Genomic DNA, 21,396 nt, shown 5'->3' on the forward strand with positions numbered 1-21,396 from the left:
AAGGTACCAGGGAAAAGTGAAAGCAAAGTATGTGTAGGAATCCTAGATCAAGCCCCCAAATGCGATGTGCCCCCCTGTGTGCGTGTGCGTGTGTGTGTGTGTGTGTGTGTGTGTGTGTACAGTTGTTTTAGGGATCATGAAAGTCAGGGGTGAGGAGTGATTAAAATGGGGGAGGTTGGGTATGATGGGAAGCAACGGATTTTAGATCATTTACTCAGGACTGTATCTGGTGTCTAAACCAAAGAGAGGTGCGGTACCCACCTTATTTGTTGCATCAATAAATTTGACTCCTTTATAAGAGACTGAAAGAATAATAGTAGGGACCTTCTTCATTTGCTCTGTAGACTTCTGAAATTAAAATTAGAAAGCTATTAGAGCAGTCTGTGTTCCATGGCAACTGCAGCATATAATTCTTTCTCTTGAAAGATAAAAATGAGCTCAAGCTAAAAACAATACACACACACACACACACACACATCAAACACACACCAAACACACCCTAATTTAAATGTATGTCTCTCCTCCTGGGCTTAGCTATGGTTTGGGTTTATAAAGTATCTGCTTTGCACTTGAGGATCTAAAAAGAGCTTGTTCCGCTGTTCCATGTGGGTGAAGGAATACGCCCTTTCCCTGACCCCGAGGGGAGAAATGAACAGCTCTGTCCCTTATGCAATTTCAAACAACTATTCTTTTGACTAGAGTTAAGCCACGTCAGATTGAACTCTAAGGATGAGTTTAGCATTAACAAAATACATGCCACCTCTCCCCATTTCTTCCTAGTCTCTCTCTTTCTTCAAGGCACAAGGCATGCCTGAATACGTACTTAAAACAGGGATCTAAAATACATCATTGTGGGGACTTCCCTGGTGGTCCACTGGTTAAGACTTTGTCTTCCAATGCACGGGGTGTGGGTTTGACCCCTGGTCGGGGAGCTAAGATCCCACATGCCTCGTGGCCCAAAAACCAAAACATAAAAACAGAAGCAATATTGTAGCAAATTCAATAAAGACTTTAAAAATGGTGCACATCAAAAAGATTTAAAAAAAAAAAAAACATCGTGGGGCTGCCCTGGTGGCGCAGTGGTTGAGAGTCCGCCTGCCGATGCAGGGGACACGGGTTTGTGTGTCCGGGAAGATCCCACATGCCGCGGAGCGGCTGGGCCCGTGAGCCATGGCCGCTGAGCCTGCGCGTCCGGAGCCTGTGTTCTGCAGCGGGAGAGGCCACAACGTTGAGAGGCCCGCGTACCACAAAAAAACAAAAAACATCGTTGTGAATTTTTCTTGGACCTGGCCAAATCCATAAAAGCTGATAGTTTACAGCAGAACTGCTCATGGCCACATAGGATATAATACCACCCCATGACAACTGAGCCCTCGGGGGCAGAGGCTGTATTTTCAGCCACAGCAAAACCGGACAGTGCAGGCAACCTACTTTATCATTCAGAGCTGCTGTAATCCCTTAGGCTAAGTTCTTACGATAGATGTTCACAATGGCTGAATGTGCTTACAGTTTGCAGCTTCTACAGTTTTATGCATCTGCAAAAAGTTTCTCTGTAATTTAGCAACTGCCTTTTCTGGTTAGTTTCATCATTCATCACAGGTCACTCACAGTCTGTTTACTTCATTTCCTGCTGTGGATACTCCTAATAATCACATTAAACATCAAGAAGAACCTACCTGACAGTTAGCCTGATGGATTTTCCAGACAAGACAGGTGAGAACATAATAGGAGAGAAAATACATAAAAAGGTGAGAGGAAACCATTTCAGTAATTCACAGACAGCACAGACTCATTAAACGGTAAAGAGAATAGGCTCTACAGATATATGTTGATGCAGGGAAACTGTAATTTTAGAGATTACTGCAGGCTTTTCCAGACCCTGTCTCTCCTCTGCTTCTACTGTTTTCTCATCGTTCTGTTTATTGCATTGCACAGTCGTCTGATGACTGACATGCAAGAGCCTTCTGCTTTGAGTGTTCCACAACCAGCTGTCTTATGTATATTAAGGAAACCGAGAAAAATATGAACTTTCTTGATTTCTTCATTTATTATTACCCATTTTCCATTTTTAAACTCTGAAAATGTGACCAGAATGAAAGAAGGTTGGATAGTGTGAATGAAACTCATTGAACTCAATAATGATAATTACATTTCATCTTTCACTTGAGCCATGGAAAAGGTGCTTCTCATTTTCCTGGTTGTTTTTGACACACCTTTTTGATAGCTACTATATCCGCATCAAAGACAAAGAGAATGGATTACTGAGAGTATTACTATTTAATATTAACTGTTTCATACAGTATAGAAAAAAGCAGCTCCCTCGAAGTGCTTTTTAACTAGTTTTAAAATTACCCAGACTCAACAGTTTTCTTTTGTGATTGCCGAAAAGAGATATTATGAAATTGGAATGTAAGGATACTTTTATCTTTTTTAATGCTTTATCCAACCAACTCTTAACAATGTGCAAGATTAAGTGAAGGCAAGGCTAGAGGAAATAACATGCAGTGTGCTGACTGTAAGGCAAGGCCGTGGGCTGAATCTGTAGAGACGGGGAAGGAACAGGCAGTGGTTTGGTGGACTGTGTGTGTGTGTGTGTGTGTGAAGAATTCTTTGCAAAGAGTAACAATGGGTTTTAACAAATCACCTCGCTCATCTCTTGCTGTGAGTACATTCTCGTGGACAGATCTATCTGTAACATGAAATAATATACACCTAACCCAAGGTTAAAATACCAACACTTCATGTAGTATCAAGAAAAACCCCCTAAAGAAAAGAGAAAAACCCATTTCTCATTCATTGAGCAATTGAGTGGTTATACTAGGTAGGCGGCCCATGTGCTGGAAAAATGCAGAGTCTTCTTTGGGGGATGTCACACAGACCTCAGACTGTGTGCAGACTCCGGTCTGCTGAGAGTGGTTGTCTAGTGCCGTGTTGAGAAGGATTCTGAGCCTGTGTCTGGGCTGTCGTAAAGAGGGTTGGGAACAACTTCTGCCATGGGAGAGGGAGAGGAAGGGGCACATGAAGCACACGTCACCGTTCCTGGCTTGGTCTGATACAGAGAGCAGCTATAACGCAAATGTTGACAAATGGGACAGAGATGTGAACAGAATGCTTCCAGAGTGCTGAGCAGGGACAGCCTCACTCTGCACGAGGAAGTGGGCAAGTCCTCATCCATTCATTCAACTAACACCGGCTGCCCGCTAGGGGTGACCGACCTGGCTCTTCAAGGTTGGATAGGAATTTTCCATGTGGCAGAAGAGGACACAGAGGCTGTTTTAGCCGCAGAATCAACATAATAAACATCTGGAAATGAGAAATAATATAGTGGGTTTGGGTAACTGGTGGGAGATGAGGCTGGTACAATAGGTTTGGAAGACTGTGACTTACTCCACCAAGCTGGGATCCACTGGAAGCTTTTAAGTAGGGATCAGATCTCTGTTGCAAAAAGATAGTTCTGGTGGTTGGATGGACTGGAATAGCTAGAGGCTGAATGCAGGGAGGCAGGAAGCTGTGGTGTAAATTCAATTGAGAGAACCTAAGCACTGAGTTGAAGTAGATGCTCTGGAGAATGGAAGGGGGGGGGGCCACCATTCTGATAAAGAAGAATCAAGAGGACCTGCTGACTGATCCGGACAGAAGATGGGCGAGCGGGAGGACCGCGGACAAAGAGGCCGTCAGCCGAGATAGGAACCCTGGAGGGGGACGTGCCTTCGCATGAAACCCTCTCGAATGTGATAATCCTGTGGGGATGTCCACTAGAAAACTGGAAATAAGCATTTTCAGATCTGGAAATCCAACCACATTGAGGGGGTGGCTGAGGATATGGGAGCAGATAAAGTGGCTCAAAGAGTGAACTAGAGGAGGTCTAAGAATCACCCCTCAGGGGATGGTTAATACTTAAGAAATGGGTAAGAAGAGTCAATGAAGGAATCTGAAACCTGACAGCAGTATCACAAGTCCAGAAGAAGATTCCTTAGAAGGTGGGAGCAGTGCCTGATGCCAGGAGGACTAAAAAGGCCTAAAAATCTGTGCCTGGCACAGCGGCTGGCACACATAGGAGTGGCTGCTACTTCTACTGCGTTTCCTGGGTGAAACCCCTGGTTTGGGCAAGTAGAAAAATTTGTTGCTGATTTTATCAAGAGCAGCTTCAGGACAATGGTGACAGCAGACACAGAAAAGAACACGGTGCAATGAATGCCAAGAGGGGGACCAGAGAGCTAGAAAGACAGGCAGGTCAGGACACAGGCTCTTAGGCTGAAATGAGGGCATCAGCGGGGATTTCTGTCCTGATACTAAGATTTCACATCGTATGTCCAGCCAAGCTAAACAAAGAAGAAAAGATAAAGGATGGTCATTTCTTTCTCTTCCGTGGGTGGCAAGAAGCCCTGCTTTCCTAACTGGAGGCCACACTGGGGTCCCATCGATGCAGGCTGTATTGCGGGTGGCCACAGGTTCCAACCTGCAGCCCAAACTGTACTTCTTCTTCCACTGAGTCAAGATAAAAAGATGATGGATCTGGCCAGCCGCAGAGTTCAAAGGGGCTGTGGGAGGTCTTCAGGGTAATGCACCTCTGTTAAGGCCATTATATTTCTATAAGAGATACGGATCCAACCTCTTTCTGGACTCTACAATCTAGAGGATTTTCTGATGGTGTACTTTACAGAGCTTTAGAGAGGTCTATTCACACATAATTTTAATGAAAGATGAAAGCGCACAGAAAGAAGGTAAATATACTGAGTCTTCACTGGCTAACCAGGGAGGCAAGAAATCCAATAAGTGCTTCATTTTAGGAAGGCTTTTCAGATATCAAAATGTGAGGTCCCAGGCAGCTGAAGTCCCACCCTCCCCAGCTTCTCTTCAGTGTTGTCATCACCTTCTTCTCCTGCCCAGGGACAAAGGCACCTAGTCTGGACACCACTGCTCAGGTTACAAAGCATCTGCTCTCAGGCAGCTTGGTTTCTATGGACCTATCTTCATGCTTTGCTGTGTTTCTGGATGGTGAATACTCCCATATGTGTATGTTAAACATTGAAGCTTTATTTATTTGTATAAACAGAATTCTCTTCTTCAGGCCCATTTCCTCAGTAAAATGCTCAGGGCAAACTTTCTTTTGTGGTTCCCTTTTGTTTCTAGTTGCTTTTTACTATGCCCCACTCTGTGGAATTTCTGAGGTTTCCGGAGTCCTCAAAGCCCCTCCCTTCAGTGCCAGCTTCACAGGAGAGACTAATTTGTAATGAGGACCTCTGCATACCTAATCAGCTACATACTCAGGGGTAATGCCCCAAATTAACTTAACCTTTGCAGCATCTTGTTCTCCCACTGAAAGCTGAAAGAATAGAGTGATATTCCATTGCATTTTCTTCACAATTTCCTGAATTAAGATGACCATCCTTTTATTATTCTAAGAGAAACAGTATTTAGTTATATAGAGATGTTACATTTCTGAAACCTAAAATAAAATGCAACTTTTGAATCTTCAATTTGAAGCCAGTCCTTTATTTAGCACTTGGATTTATATTGTTTTTAAGCGTCATACAGAACAGGGATAATTTTCTATCTGGAGGTGGACTGAATATTGTTCTGAAATATTGTACTTAATAGGAAAAGTAACTGAACACTTTCAAAGCATTTTTTTTTAAGAGGGATTTTTGGATTCACCAAGGAAGGAATCAACCTTGGTGAATCCAAAAACTCACCATCTTTTTTCTTTTCCTTTTAAATGACAAATTATGAACTGCTTGGAATATTTGTATCAAGTAAGAATTTGCCATTGAGCTTTTGTTCTAGCCTTACAGCACACCCTGAAAATATCAATAGTTTCTCATTTTCTAATGCAGAATCAACAGTATGAGAATATCCTTGTGAGATTGCAGGGACCTTTGCATCTCAGAGCAGGACTTTCACAAGTGTGCATGAGAGCAAAGAGATTTATAACTGGGACTGGAAACACTTCAGCTGTGAGCTGTAATGTTGGATTTGAGTCCAGAGTGACATTTATGCTCTTAACAGGAATCAACTGTGCCCAGTAATCAGCACAGAGAGGAAAAAGAGTGAGGCAGTCCGTGGGGAGGAGGTCACTGACTCTTCATTCTTACAATACCCCGATAACTGCTGGCGTATTTTAAGCACAGACTGGCACAGATTTCCCAATGGTCTACTGCCATCCAACTTAGAGCATATTTTAACCTACACATGGCTACCCTGAGAACGCTTTCTAGTTAGATATTCAGTGCTGAGTTATAGCTATTAATTTTTTTTTTTTTTTGCGGTACGCAGGCCTCTCACTGTTGTGGCCTCTCCCGTTGTGGAGCACAGGCTCCGGACGTGCAGGCTCAGTGGACATGGCTCACGGGCCCAGCCGCTCCACGGCATGTGGGATCCTCCCGGACCGGGGCACGAACCTGCGTCCCCTACATCGGCAGCCGGACTCTCAACCACTGCGCCACCAGGGAAGCCCCATAATTATTAATTTTGCCATATAATATTTTCCTTAGTTTCAACACTTAATTATTATATTCAGTTTCAGCAAGTAAATTAAAATAGGATCAAACAATTATGTTTGGTAGCCTCAAGTGACTTTCAAATGATTAAAAAAATACACCAAACAAGCAATATTGTGGTGATTTTGTATGCAGCAAAACCAGCTACGCTGCGGGGATTATTAAGAGAGAAAAAACGGACCGCAAATCAGCCATTTAACATGAACTCTTACCCTTTGGAGCTCAGTTTCAAAGTCACTTTCTGGCCTCCCAGCCGACGGGACGGCTTTCCTTTTGCTCCCCCGCCTGCTCTGTGAGCCTCTGCCGTCCCTTGGCGTCTCGCTGCTCTGGGGTGGGGCTGTCTGCTCCCCTCAGGCACCTGAGGATGGCCCACACCTTTCTCGATTTGTCTCTCTTATAATGACTAGCACATGGTCTCAGGTGAACCCTATGAAGTTGTCATTTTTTTTAAGGGTCAAAAATGGCTCAATATCAGCAATTTCATAGGGTTTGATCTAAAAGCTGCTGAAATCCATGATTGTTAAAGGAATGAGCAAACGAATTCATGTACAGCAACGAGGAAGAAGCCAGTTTTATAAAGAAGGACCACTGCCCCAGCCTCTCGACACACGGAGAACTCGGGAGACTTTTCAGAGGGCCGAGGTACTCAGAGCCAGGCATGGAGGCCTTTGAAGACCTTGGAGGAGAACCACGGATGTGACCAGAGATGCAGCAAGAGACTCCTATGGCGTGGCAAACGCGTCACAGATCTTGTGGAGTTCAGCTTCGAGGAGGGAAGGGTTAGGACTTCGTTTTGGCAACAGAAAATTGGCTCAAACTGCAAGCAGTGAGATGAGAAGGAAAGACTTCTTGAGAGGACAGAATGATTATTAGGGACAGCTGGGAAGTTTCTCCATCTGGTCTTTAGTAAGAGTTTCCCTCATCTATCCCTAATGACTTAGGGGTAAGTCTCATTTAGCTGGAAAATGAGGGTAAATGACCTCTCAAGGGTTTTTCTGGTCACAAGGACTCTGACCCAAAGGCTGGGCGAATACAGAGCCTAAGTAAGGCCACGTGACAAGAAGAGACAGTGGGCAAGCAGCAGCCATTCAAACTCCTCCTCCGGCATAAGACTCGGCTATTGTACTGTGGAGTAACTCACATACCCTGGCCAGGTCTGCACAGCACAAAGCAATGCCCTCTATCTCTATTCCTCTGGCCCTGGCTGGTATCCAGGCACTGTGGCAGACTGTTCTACCAGGATAGCCTATCTACACAGCAGCCTTACTGGAATGCCCAGTGGACCAAGGCGGTGGTTCTCAAACTTTCGAGAGCATTCAAGTAACATGGAGTGCTTGGTAAATAACAGACTGTTGGGTGCCACCCCTAGAGTTTCTGATTCAGTAAGCGCTACAGGCCGAATGTTTGCATCCCCCCGAAGTTCATTTGTTGAACCCTAACGCCCAATGCGATGGTATTAGGAGGTGGGGCCTTTGCGGGGTGCTTAGGTCATGAGAGTGGAGCCTTCATGAGTGGGATTATGTGTTTATAAAAGAGGCCTGAAAGAGCTCACTTGCCCCCTCTGCCAGGAGGGCATGGTGAAAAGACGGCCATCTATGACCCAGGAAAAGTGCCCTCGCCAGATACCAAGTCTGCCAGTGCCTTGATCTTGGACTTCCCAGCCTCCAGAACTATGAGAAATAAATTTCTCCCAGTATACGGTATTTTTGTTCCAGCAGCCCAAACAGACCGAGACAGTAAGTCTGTGGTAGGGCCTAAGATTTTGCATTTCTAGCAAGTTCCCAGATGCTGCTGATGCTGCCAGTCTGGGGACCACACTTTGAGAACTTCTGCTCTAAAGATGCAGTTGATGAATTTGATTGAAAGTCACTGTCAGAACTGTTCTCTGCTGCTATACATATAGACTCAGTGTACTGCATCTTAACATTAATTCAGAGAGACATTAATTTATCAAAACACACTATGCTCCACTTGACAAGTGATTTCCAAAAATCCTTAGTTAGCAGTTAGCTGCAGCTCTTGGTCTTCAGAGCAATTAACTAGTATTTAATTCACCCTTGGTTCCTCGGGGACTGTGAAAGTATAAAACATTCTGCACATAAAATAAAGAGTTTGGGTCCTGAAGACAGATTCTAGAGTTATGTCTAGAATAGATGTTGACCAGATAGAGCTGATAAGCCCAGAGGTCATGCTGGAGATGTATGTTTTCTCGTAAAAGTTCCCCAGTTCATCCTCAACTAGGAACACATCCAAGATATTAAGTTATGCCCCTGAGAGGTGTGACAAGCAAACATCAATGCGTCTTCTTGGATTGCTTCTGGGAGTATAAATTGGAACAATGTTTTTGCAAGGCAGTTTGGCAATACTTACCCAGAGTTTCAGGATGTGTATACTCTTTGACCCAGTCATTCTACATTTAGTGGCTTATTCTAAAGACATAATCAGACCAGCTGCAAAAGACTGAGGTATAGGGATGTTACCCAAAGTATTGGTTATAATTGGAAAAAATTGAAAATGACCTAATGACCAAAAAGGGGAACTGGTTAAATAAGTTTGGTTCAGTTATGGATTGGAATATTGTTCAACCAGCGCAAATAATATTGGGGATGAACAGTTATTGGAATAAAAATGTTTCAAAATATATTGTATTTAAAAATAGATTATAAACAGGCTCAGAGTATTTCCATTTTTTGTCGAAAAGTGATGCCTGTAAACGCATAACTGATCAGTCTGGAGGATTATGTACAAACGAGGTGTTAACAGAGGGGTGTTTACCACTTCTGGGTGGTAAAATTAGGGTTGTTTTTATTTCTCTTTTCTATATCCCTATTTGAAAGTTGAATAATAGTGAATGTGTATCGCTTTTGTAAGAAGCAACTGTAAAGTTTAAAAAATTTAAGATTAAGTTAGCAAAGTCAACTGTAAACATGTGCAAAAACACACGGACTTTTTCAGTCTATCACATTTAAGTACAGCTTCAGAGCGCGCGCGTGCGTGTGCGTGTGTGTGTGTGTGTGTGTGTGTGGTGTCATCCTGAATTTATGAAGGGACCCAATGATAAGCTCCTTCCTCCAGGGCCTCCTCTACTCACTACAGTAAGAGCACAGGAGGGTATGTTTGGATTTCTGTCTTAGCTCCACCCTTTTCAAACTATGTGGCTAGGTATTTTAACCTCCCTTTGTCTTAGTTACTTCATCTGTAAAATGGGTATGTTAATATAGCATCTCCTTTGTGGAGCTGTTGTGAGATGACATAATTCCGTGCCTAGCATGTAGTGAACATCAATAGATTTGGGCTATTACTGTTATTCTGAGGATTAATGCTTTCGCTTAGCTTTTCAAAGCACAGCACCCCACTGGCAAAGGAGGGCAGAAGTAAAATCAAAATCTGTCAGCGTAACTGAATAACCTCTGCGGAACATACTCGGACTGCAGTGAAACGGTGGCTGCAACAGGGAATGTTCAGCAGAACAATGTATCTGAACCAAAAACAACTGACTCACTATGTTTAGAAAGAGGGCTTCAGACAAGTGGAAATTAAAGACAGAAGAGGCGCATGACATCTTTCAGTGATGTGGAGCAGTGAGGGTGTTACATGGGAGAAAAGCCAGTAACGAGAGTAATAAAAACAAAAATAAAAAGTAAAGAGAACTGGGGTATGAAGATGATATGGGATACGGTGATTGGGACCGTTTGGTGTTCCACTGGGTAGACTCCTAGGAAAATACAATACTCACGAAGCAAAAAGTACACACGAGCAAAGCACAGTGACAGGGGTTAGAAGGGCAGCTGTTTCGTTGTGTGTATTGCTATCTTAATACACACACACAGACACACACACCACATTCAAGGGCTTAGACCTGTGTTTACCTGCCTCGTGCAGTACTTTTGAGAGAGTGAAAGATAAAACTTGATTCCTTCCTGAAACTTGGGCAACAGAAACTTTTAAAAAACAGTTGTTTTTAGGTTTTTTTCCCAGCCTGGTTCCTAAGAAGTAGTCCCTGAAATTATTTCTGAAAATGACAGTTCCTCAGAGAAGGGATTTGTATGAGGACAGAAGGACTAAACATGACTTCACTTTGAGCCTCTCCTAAGGAAAGAGCCTCTTAATTTAACATTTCCACCTGATTCTAAACTCTACCTTTTTTCAATCTTTCCAATCCATTCTCTGCCATTAATTTCTTTCCTTGAAAACACAGAAAAAAGATGGTCTTCACACTTCAATAAAGGCACAGATGATTATTTGGAAATCTATATTAAAATTCAACTTTAGAATTGTTTCCAGATTAAAAGTTTAAAAAGCATATAAAGTTAAAGGGAACAGACTCAACAAGAAGTCTGAACCATGGTGAAACTGTCTAAGCCCTTTTGGAAATAGAAAGGCCCAAGCAATCTATTTATTGCTTTGTAAAGTTCAGTCCTGTAGACACATTAGTTAAAAGAAGCAACTCCCAATAGAATTAGGAACAAATCACCTCCCCTAAATATGAAATGCAAAATTACATATAACATCGTATCTACAGTGTTCCTTCATTTTTTTCTTGCTTTTGGCAATGACCTTTAAAAATTGGAAAGAAGAGTGCAGGGTCCCTAAATTTCTGAATACTCTCATATATACTGTATACATAGAAAACCAGGGTAAGGACCCCATCAGAGGTGGGGAAAAACAAATGAAATAATCCAAAGCAAATCTATCCATCAATTTACTTGTTTTTCCAACGTTTGGAGGAAGAGGTCACGTGTTTTAAGATTTTACTGAGCTAGACCCTTCACAGGCATTACTTCATGGAACCATCACAGCTACTTCGTAAGGTAGCTATTATCAGCAGACCCTGGGGACACAGCACACACGGTTCCTGCCTTCTAAGGGGCACAGGGCAGGTGTGACCAGACGTCACACAGTGTTGTGTGAGGTGTGACAGAGGGAAGGTTCCATGTTCTGTGGGGAATATGTTAGGGGAGGATCGTGTTCAGGACCGTAGAGCTAGGATTCCTCTCAGGAACCCTTTTAGAAAGGAAGACTCTGGCTCTGAGCCCAAATCTAGCTGGAAAACCCAACCAGGAACATAAAGGCAGCACGAAATGAATGTGTTCAGATTAAACAGATATCTGTCACAACTCCTGACATATTACTAATATGTTTAAAATTTTTAATTTTAAATAGACATGTCTGTAAAGCTATCATGGGAAAGGAAATAAGCAGCCAGTTGTACCACTAAGGTGCAAAATAATTCATAGAAATGATCCTTCCTAAAAGGATGCCTCAGTAGCAAGACATGGATAGTCTCGTAGGCTTTTATTTAAAAAAAAAAACTCTAAAAGATAAGGCAAAAACTACAATTTTACTTACAAAATGATCAGGGTTTCTTGCAGGTTTCTATTGATTCGTTTTCACTAAACACAATTCAGAAGATAATTCTTCCGGGGATGGGGGGAATCTTACAATGAAAACCTGCATAAAAGTGTTTACAGCAGCTCTATTCATAAATGCCAAAACTTGGAAACAACCAGGATGGCCTTCAATAGGTGAATGGATAAACAAACTGTGGCACATCCATACAATGGAATATTACTCAGTGATAAAAAGAAGTGAGCTATCAAGCCACCAAAGACACAGAGGAACCTTAAATGCATTCTGCTAAGTGAAAGAAGCCAGTCTGAAAAGGCTACATACTGTATGATTCCAACTACATGACATTCTGGAAAAGACAAAACTGTGGATGTAACAAGAAGGTCAGGGTTGTCAGGTGTTACGGTAGCAGCAGAGAGAAGGGGTGAGTAGGTGGAGCACAAGGGATTTTTAGGCTGTGAAACTATTCTGTACGGTAGCGTAATGGTGGACACATGACATCATGCACTTGTCAGAACCCAAAACACTGTATGACATAAAGAACGAATGCTAATGTAAACCATGGACTTTAGTTAATAATAATATATCGATATTGGTTCATAACTGTGACAAACATACCGCACTAATGCAAGATGTTAGTAACAGGGGAAACTGTGAGGGTGGTGGTGATGGAAGGACCTTTCTGTGCTTTATGCCCCATTTTCTTGTGAACCCGAAACTTCTCTAAAAGTTAAGTCTATTAATTAAAAAATCTTAAGACAGGTTGAAGAGGAAAGAGACTGGTTAACCTGAACAAACAAAGAGAGAAGTGATTCCATACTGCAGAATGATATGAATGACTATCATCTCACACATGTCTGTTAGTTATGGTGTATTTTTAATTGAAATAATAGGTGTATAATAGAACACCAGGAGAGTAGTGTAGAATTATCTTTATTTCAGAACCGATGGGACCTTAGAGATGAATAAACAGGTTTAGATAAACTCAGAAAATAACCAATCATGACTATCAGAGAAGGGAAAACTGTGTTTGGTTTCTGCTGGGGCAAACTGAATGTGTTAAAGTAAGTGTTATGGAAAAAAAACATTTATAGTTGCTAAGGATGCAAAAAAAACTCCTGAAGTTTTTATTTATGTTAGTACATTGGAATGTAGCCCAAATTACTACATATGTTTGTTAGCTAAATGGTTTAATTTAGTTGGTACTAATCTTCCACACTCTTTGAGGGTTTCTAAAGTTCTTTCTTTATCAACATAAATGATCCACCTTTTCAGCTATTTTAAAATTCAGGACAATAAACGTTCCACTGGCACATGTGAGAGGTGGTACAGCCTGGGGATTCGAGTATGGGTGGTGGAGTTAGACTGCCTGGGTTCAAATCCTGGTTCCACTACTCACTGGCTGGGTGACCTTGGGCAAGTTACTTAACCTTCCTTGGCCTTTGTCTCCCCATATGGAAAGTGGGGACAATAGCAATACTTAACCTCATGATTAAATGAATTAATGTACATTTCACTTGTGCAGGGCCCGGCCCACAGTTCTCAACTGTTAACTGTTATTAATCCCAATAAACTGATTTTAGGAGACCACGCCTGATGGCAACATGAAGACACCTCTATGGTGATACTTCTGCTACTCCTAGAATTACTGTTAACATGTTGGCCTCCTCCACTGAATCGTACTCAGTGACAGCAGGAGCCGAACTGTAGTCATCTTTGTTAACAAAAACACATTTAAGGAAATAGTTCTCAGAATAAGGAACTACACTGATTTACTTCTTACTGGGAAAGAAATTTTAATTTCAGCTAAAATTCATACTGTTGAATTGAAAACTTTTTTTTTTTTCAATTGAACTGAAAGAGGAAACCAGGTAAAGTTTTAGCGCACCATACTTTGGCACAGTGACATTACGGTATATCAATTTTAAGATCATCTGTGCCCTCAAGTATTTCCTCTGGGGAGACTGGATTACACTGGGACTTTTGGCTGAAATGCAACCATGTTGAAAAGAGAGAAAACAGCAACTGGATGTTCAAACTGAACATCAACTGCAAGTTGAGATCCACACCATTTTTAGTTGGTGAGAGCTCTAATTCACAATTCAATAGTTCCACGTAACAGATCAAATCTGCGCTTCTGGTTGTGAAAGGCTCTGGTGAACCCAGTGAGTGCAACTTCAGCTACTGTATCAAAGACTGATGTTTGTTTAATCAAGATGGGAAATAAGGGTTTATGATATCCTAAGAAGCGATAAAGTTCTTATCTTCATGCAAACTACCCAAAATAACACCAAGGGCAGCAAACTGGATAAACACCCCAAAGAACAGAAGACTGGCTTCTAAATAGATGGCCTTTTCATTTTAAGCAACAGACAAGTATTTAACTAAATTATTCTCCACCGAGACTATTAAAATGGTTTTGCTATTGCTATCCAAATGAAATTTCAGATCCACTTAATTTTAAGAAATTGACCGAAATTCAAATCACAGATTTGGTGTATTTTAAATGGTGCTATGTGCTCTATGCGCTATTTGTGCTCATTACCACATCGAAGTGGCTGGACGCAGATGTATTAAATCAGAGATGCCAAGTTAATTTCTTAGACATCTTCATAAATAGCTCTAAAATTATTATGAGGCTTGATGATTGAAAACCTTTCCCATTTCTTATTGTTCACTGGTGACATAATTTAGATCAGATAGATATTTAGTATACAAGATTCCCAGAATTATAAAACCAGGAAGAACCCTAATGGGCATCCAGTCCAATGTCCTTACTTTCTAAGAAAATGAGGCCCAGAAGAAGCAGATGAATGTAGTAGTTAAAAGCTTGGGATCTGGAGTCAGACAGACCCAGTCTCAGATTGGCAAGTTATTCACTGCTGGACCTTGAGAAAGTTACTTAAGCTCTCTAAACCTCAGTTTCTCCGTCTGCAAAATGGGATCAACAATTGTACTAATCTTTATAGCTTTGTAGTAAAGACTGGATGAGCTGAACACTCGAAAGTATTCAGCACAGAAGACTGGCACACTGTAACTACTCAGTAAATGCTACCAGTTATTATTATTATGACTAAAAACTGACTCCTAAGGCAAGTAAGCAGCAACAGAACTAGAACTTGAGTTGCTGCACGTGTCACAGTGTTTTTCATCTAAATAGTACCTGGGATAAAGATTCACTGGTCCTGACAATTTAAGTATAACTACATCAAATAGAAGGATAACTGTTTCAGTTTTTCTGCTACTGAAATGATCAAAATATTAAAATGACGCTTACATTACTGAGGTGTCAAATTCATGAAGATTCACGTGTACTGAGCTTTTCGTGAGCAATGGACATTACATGTTTACCTTTGTAACTGTTAAATTATATGCTTTCAAGTATTTCCCATCAAAAGGTGCTCATATAAAATAAATGACAAAAGTTAGGGTTCACTTGCTAATGATCTTAAATTTGACCCTGATTAGTTGCTATATGGACTAAGTCCGATATTCTTAATTTGTATCATCAGTCAGATATCACCATATCCTCTACACATGTGCTATGGAGGAAGAAGAATAGGGACACATGAAAGAAAAAGGTCACATGGATCTGCAGTGTGAGTGAGAATCAGTTTGGCTAATACAGACTCCTCAGAACCCAGCAGCCACCAATCACAGACATTTGGAATTGCCGTTTCTGTCAACACTGTGTCCTTATATGATTCAGCTCAGAGTTGAATGTTTTTCTTACATTAAAAAATGAATAATTAAGAAGGCTCATAAGGAAAATGAGCTTTTTATAATGTGCTCTCAATATTCTCCATTTGTTAATTTTTAGTTCGTTGGCAGTCTTTTCAATAAATATTCTCAGACTGTCAAGTGGGTGCTTAAAACATTTTCTTGTAGTAAACTAAAGGTCATTTTTCTCCTAATCTGGAGAATGATCAATGTATATAAAATTACTTTAACTCTTTAAAAATAAGAGTAACTGAATTAAATAGACATCAGCTCAAACTACAGTGACATAAGCTCAAATATAAAAACATGAAAAAAACCCAAACACCTTTTTATATAACACCAATGTGATTCAGCAGACCAACAGATGAAGAAAATAGTAATCTGAAAAGTGGCAATCTGTATCCACAGCCAGTATTTAGTATTTCAGTGACTAGAAATAAAATGGTTTGGCAAACTTACCCGCATTTTTGCACAAGCATCTTGGGTTGATTCTGTCCCCCTGAGCTCTTTTATCAGCATAGAACCTAAATACTGAAATACAAAAAAAATTTAACGATTTATGAAAAACAGAATATAAATATGAGTAGCAATTTAAAAGCAGACTGTAGAAGTACTACTGGCCAGGTTTCCTGGCTGTAGGCTGCTGCATAACTTTTAAAAACTAACGGTAACTAATTCTAACAAATAAATGCACGTATAGAGAGAATGCAGCAGAATTAAGCACAGTTCTGAAAGCTGTAAATTGCTCTTTATAATAAAACTGTAGCAGTTTCTAAAGACGCCATCTTTCAGATCATATTTAACTGCAAAACGGGGGCATCTAAAAATGTTTTCCCTTGTTTTTTGAGGCAGCTATGTCTGCAAAAATAAATCACATCACTATCTATGTAATTACAGGGCTGTATGAGACAGCTGAGAAGCTAAGCAACATGCACCCCATTTGGACTTAGTTGGCTGCATAGGTAATTAACGTTAGGCTGTTCTGAGGCAGAGATGCAGTTTTGGACCTTTTTCATTCACAGCTGTGTGCCCTGTGGTTGATCCACTTGAGAACAGGCTGGGAGCGTGCGGGGAGGGGGAATGTCATTCACAGTTGTTCCACAGCCCAGAGAGCTGAGTCTTTGGTGCAAACTGACACTGGAGGGGCTGAATGGGGCTGAATGTCTCCTCCCAGGAATGACCAACCACTTTGCCGTTAGGTGATCGGCTCCAATACTGCGTTGGTACAAATCGTCACGCATGCTTCAAATTCTGGCTGGGGGCGCAAATAGCTTTTAGCAAAATGTCTATTTTGTCTTTCTATCAGTTGACTCCCCTTCAACCTTTTGAAGCTTCAACGGGGCTCTTCCCATTTATCATTTTTCTCTAATTCCCTTCAAAAAACAGAAAGAGCTCTATATGTCTTTTTTAAAAGAGTGCATTAAAATAATTATTTTCCTGACATGACTGAGGAGACCCTGGCACTCTGCAAAAACTGGGTTGGGAATCAGTCCTACCGACCCGGGAGGTCTCTGACTTGAAGAGGTTGTGCAAGGGCACAATAGCAGAGGGTTTGGTCAAAGCCTTCCAAGAAAGGCTCAGGGATTTGGCATTTGAGCCTTGGAGGAGGGAGGCATTTCAATCCCCCAGTTCTGGGAAGATCACTATTGAAATGAGTCCAATGCTTCAAGATATAAGCAGTTAAAGGGGTGCAGAGAGCACAAAATGAAAAAAAAGCCTAAACTACTGTGAGATAATCAGAACATCCACATCTTCATCAAATTAAGGAAAATGATCATGGTGAAATCCTTATCTTTTAAGGTATCAGGAAACTTTGTCCTAATTGAAACATTTATTTTAAAGAGAGACAGTTGCAATGCTCTGTCCTGGGTTCAGCCACTTTCCCTGCTGTAGTCATGACAACCACCTGCCCCCAAACCAATGGTATCTTTTGAACATCTACCTGTTCATATCATTCACAATTCTCAGCTAAGCCTGATTCTCTCTCCTATTTCAAAAAAAAAAAAAAAAAGCCCAGTACTGTAATATAATCCAAATGATGACAATGAAAAGAATCTGCTATTTATATAGAGCAGTAGACCCAATGTTTTGAGATTTGTAAGTGGAAATGTCTATATGTGCTGTATTTATACTCATTTCCATTTTAAGATAGCAGTTTATCACATTTAATTTAAAATATACAACTATATAAGGAGATAAAACAGACCTTGAGCTTACAAGATTAAAAGGGTTATAAAGCTCTATTTATTTGGACTTTCTCTGTGGTGAGAAGGCTACTTTAAGAAAAAAGAGAAGGGGAAAACATTTTAGGAATTTCAGTGATGGACATTTGGGGATACCTTCAATATAAAAGTAAACAGGTTAGAAATGTACCCTCTATCCCTGCTGGTACCCAAGTAGTGAATTCTGGGTAACTTACAAAAGCTTTGTAATCACACGACTGGAAGATGAGCTTTTCCGGGTGGTGTTGCCAGTACTGCACTGGAGTTGAGGCTGTGGCTTCGTTTGGAGGTCGCAAGGTAATGGAAGGTTCTCCCCAGTCTCCTGTCTGAAAATCACATTTATTCTAGAGGTAACATGAGCAGTAGGCCAAGTTCATTCCCTATAGCTGGCCTGAGTTCATCTTATACCTGTGTGCTGTAAATGTGCAAATGTATATTATATGTTTGTTATGGTTTAATATGTCTTAGCATCATATTTCCCAAAGCTGAGTTAATTTTTGAGGTATGAAAGAAGTTGACCTATTCTATTTTTCGAATGACACCCTAAGGTAAGTAATTTTAAAATAAAACATGAATATATTCATAAATGATTTACTAATTTTCTGTTCCAACAGAAAAGAACATACAATCCTTGAAAGACTTTTCTGTTTTTAAACTTGACTGAAATGTTTAGTTTGAACTGCTTTTGCATTCAGAATACACAGTTCCATCGGTTTCAGTTCCCAGTTAGGACATGTACCATGTACTCTGAATAATTTTATATCTCTGGAGAAAAGATACAGTAGGTGTGACACTAAACAGAATTTTAGAAGAAAAATATACTAATGGATGATACCTAGTTTCCCTCCTCTGAATTCATTTGTATCAATACAATACTACTGTGGTTGTCTTGGATATACTCAGCCAGCTCCCTCAGAAAACCTAAAGCATGAATGAAAAATAAATATTTAAATACCAGGTTTGGTCATACATGCACATGCATGTACTTGAGGACCCTAATCACAAATACAAGCACATTCCCATATGCTGGTATATCATATAGTACATAAATGTCCACAAAGACAGACCTAAGACAGAAGGACATTCTATCATTTTAATTATCATTTTCCATGAGGTTAACCTCGATATGTTTTATTACTGTCATGGTTTAGTATGAGCATCTATAAAGTCAAAGGCCTGTGTTGGGAGATTTCTCCTTTCCCTCGTAAAGATTCTGATTGTTCAAGATTCGGTTCTTTGTTGGACATAACTCAATCTAGACAACAGGCAGATTTCCAAAGCCACTCTCCCTCTAACTTGGATTTGGTTGGTCTTACAGAATTATGAGAAATTACCTTTCTCAGGAGCTGGAAGAGTATAAAGAGGTCTCATGAGCTCCAAAACCAAATAAAACCTTGGCTAGAGACAAAGTTCCACAGAAGTACTGGCAAATGGGTTGGCACTAGGATTTCTTAAGGAGGACTTTCAAGAAGTCTGGGATAAGAATGCCAAATTTTGGATGTAGGTGTATGTTTTGGGGGAAAAAAGTCCATAACTTTCATTAAATTCTTTGAAATGCTCTAGAAAGTTCAAAAGGTTAAGAGCCCCAAGTCTCCAGGCGTAGCTTAAATAGGATGTGTGTTTTGGGGAAGACGACTACCATTCCACTTTTTCCCTGTGCAGTTTGGACTTACATTAGGAGGAATACGAGGTGGCTGTCATTACTGGAAAGGGCTAGGCATAGGCTTTGCCGTCTGGAAATTTCTAACTGGCTTTAAAAAACAAAAGAATTCTAGAGCCCCTTAGGAATGCAAAGGCCTTGTCACAGAGGCAGAGGAATGCACAAGCCTTTTCATGAAGCAGAGAGCCTGTAGCTTTTCTCCTTAAGATGGGTGACTCCCAACCACGGGAAGAGCAAAGTGAGCCTCGTAGTATCTCCTTGGCTTCTCACCAGAGTGTGTGACCAGTCAGAACCCCTCTGCTCGTCTCTTACGCTCTGCCCTGAGCTACTCTGTGTGTTAGTTCTGTTCTAGTTGCTGATTTACTCTCACAGGGCTCCGTTCTCCCATCTCCCGTCTGTTGATATTGTTAAGGCTTTACCTGGAATACTTACTTTGGCATTTTTAAACAGAAATCCTATGTTTTATGACCCATCCCTGACTCATTCTTGAGTTTTTCTTCATGTTTATACAAACTGTTATTTCGTGAAAGCAATAACTGATTGCAATTAATTAATTTGGAGTAAGTTTTCCTCTGACTTCCTATTTTGATCTTTTCTTTTCCTTCTCTCTCAAATGTCTGGATCTTTTTTATCTCTCCAGTCTTTATTTCAACTGGCTGTGATTTGGTCTTAAAAAAACTAGTATAAAACTAAAAATGCAGAATATGCGAATTTCAATATTATTTTGAAGCTGAGTGTAATAACCTTTAAATAAGGTAAAACTCTGGAAACATGCAGCTGTGAGTTCTTAACTAAAAGCTCTCCTCACATCTAGCAAATCATCCTCTAATCTCCCCCCATTAACCTTTTCCCCTGTTCTCCCCCCTCCCTCGATAAAGCAACAACAACATAGCAAACAGGTGTTGTACATTTAAGTCACAGGTAACACTGTTAACGGAACAACAGAAGTTGGCACACAACTTTGTGGAATGATACAAAAGGAGCTGGTTGACCTCAAAAGATCCTTCGATCCAGTGTCCGCTGACGTGACAACCCAAAGCAAGCATCCAATCTTCACGTTAGCCCTGTCATCATTTAGCTGAGGTTCACCTTGGCCAAGCTCAATGGGCAGTTTTCAGAAAAGCCTGAACAGACATGGCAGGAGCTGGGGGTACCATGGGTTGTGGGGCAAGGGTTGTGGGGTAGGGGTGGGGATGGGTGGGTGAAGCTGGGGTTATGGGGACATTTGAGGTGTTCGTACATTAAGCATGCAAATCATATGCAAACTCATTCTCTAACTGCTGAATTAACTCAGGCACTTTTATAATTGAATTTCAATGTGAGTTCCACATATACTGAAAGCAGAATGCCGATGCAAATATTTACATCATCCACAGAAGTCGCAGCAGCCATTTTGGGAATTACAAGCCCCAGCATACAGCACCTCAGTCTGGAGATCATTTCCATCTCTTATTTGATAACCACTTGAAGAAATCAGTGGTGCTTCCGTTTAATCTGTTTAGGCAGCGCCATCATCTGCTCTCCTATGACTCCACTTTGTCCAGAAATCACAAACCACTGCTTTGAATCCAGAGTGATCTGACACACTTTCCCTACGTGCAATGGGGGGAGATAATTATAGGGAAGAGAAACAGAATCCTTACTTCATTTTCTTTGAGGCCCAGAAAACTTTGCTACAGTGCAAATATTTTAAAAATTCCCTACAGGGACTGAATCTACCTTTCTGGAAATAGAAACTGAATTTTGTCATACTTAGTGCTATTTCCAGAAATTCGTTTTCAAACAGAGGGAAAAGTGTTCTTAAAATTAAATTTATAAGGAAATAATTTTCCTTTCTTCCTGGAAATTCATCAACTGATTTTTTTTAACCTTAGATCTAAGAATATTTAGAAGACTCTGCTTGTACGTGTTGATTTTTCTCTTTGGAATTAATTCAGTGGGAATG

The 21,396-nt window shown here is 40.8% G+C and overlaps 1 protein-coding gene across 12 annotated transcripts in view; it reads right to left on the bottom strand.

Moving 5' to 3' along the window:
* Positions 1 to 21,396, bottom strand: part of ANKS1B (ankyrin repeat and sterile alpha motif domain containing 1B) — a 1,152,360-nt gene that overhangs the window by 38,573 nt on the left and 1,092,391 nt on the right. For all 12 annotated transcript variants that reach the window (XM_060025438.1, XM_060025440.1, XM_060025439.1 and 9 more), the window contains 4 exons: positions 17,989 to 18,117; positions 16,029 to 16,100; positions 1,677 to 1,688; positions 262 to 348 (listed from right to left, as the gene is read on the bottom strand). In XM_060025438.1, the coding sequence (XP_059881421.1) occupies positions 262 to 348; positions 1,677 to 1,688; positions 16,029 to 16,100; positions 17,989 to 18,117 (300 nt within the window). The remainder of the gene's footprint in view (positions 1 to 261; positions 349 to 1,676; positions 1,689 to 16,028; positions 16,101 to 17,988; positions 18,118 to 21,396) is intronic.

The sequence above is a fragment of the Delphinus delphis genome, chromosome 11 (assembly GCF_949987515.2).
Source record: "Delphinus delphis chromosome 11, mDelDel1.2, whole genome shotgun sequence".
Lineage (NCBI taxonomy): Eukaryota > Metazoa > Chordata > Mammalia > Artiodactyla > Delphinidae > Delphinus > Delphinus delphis.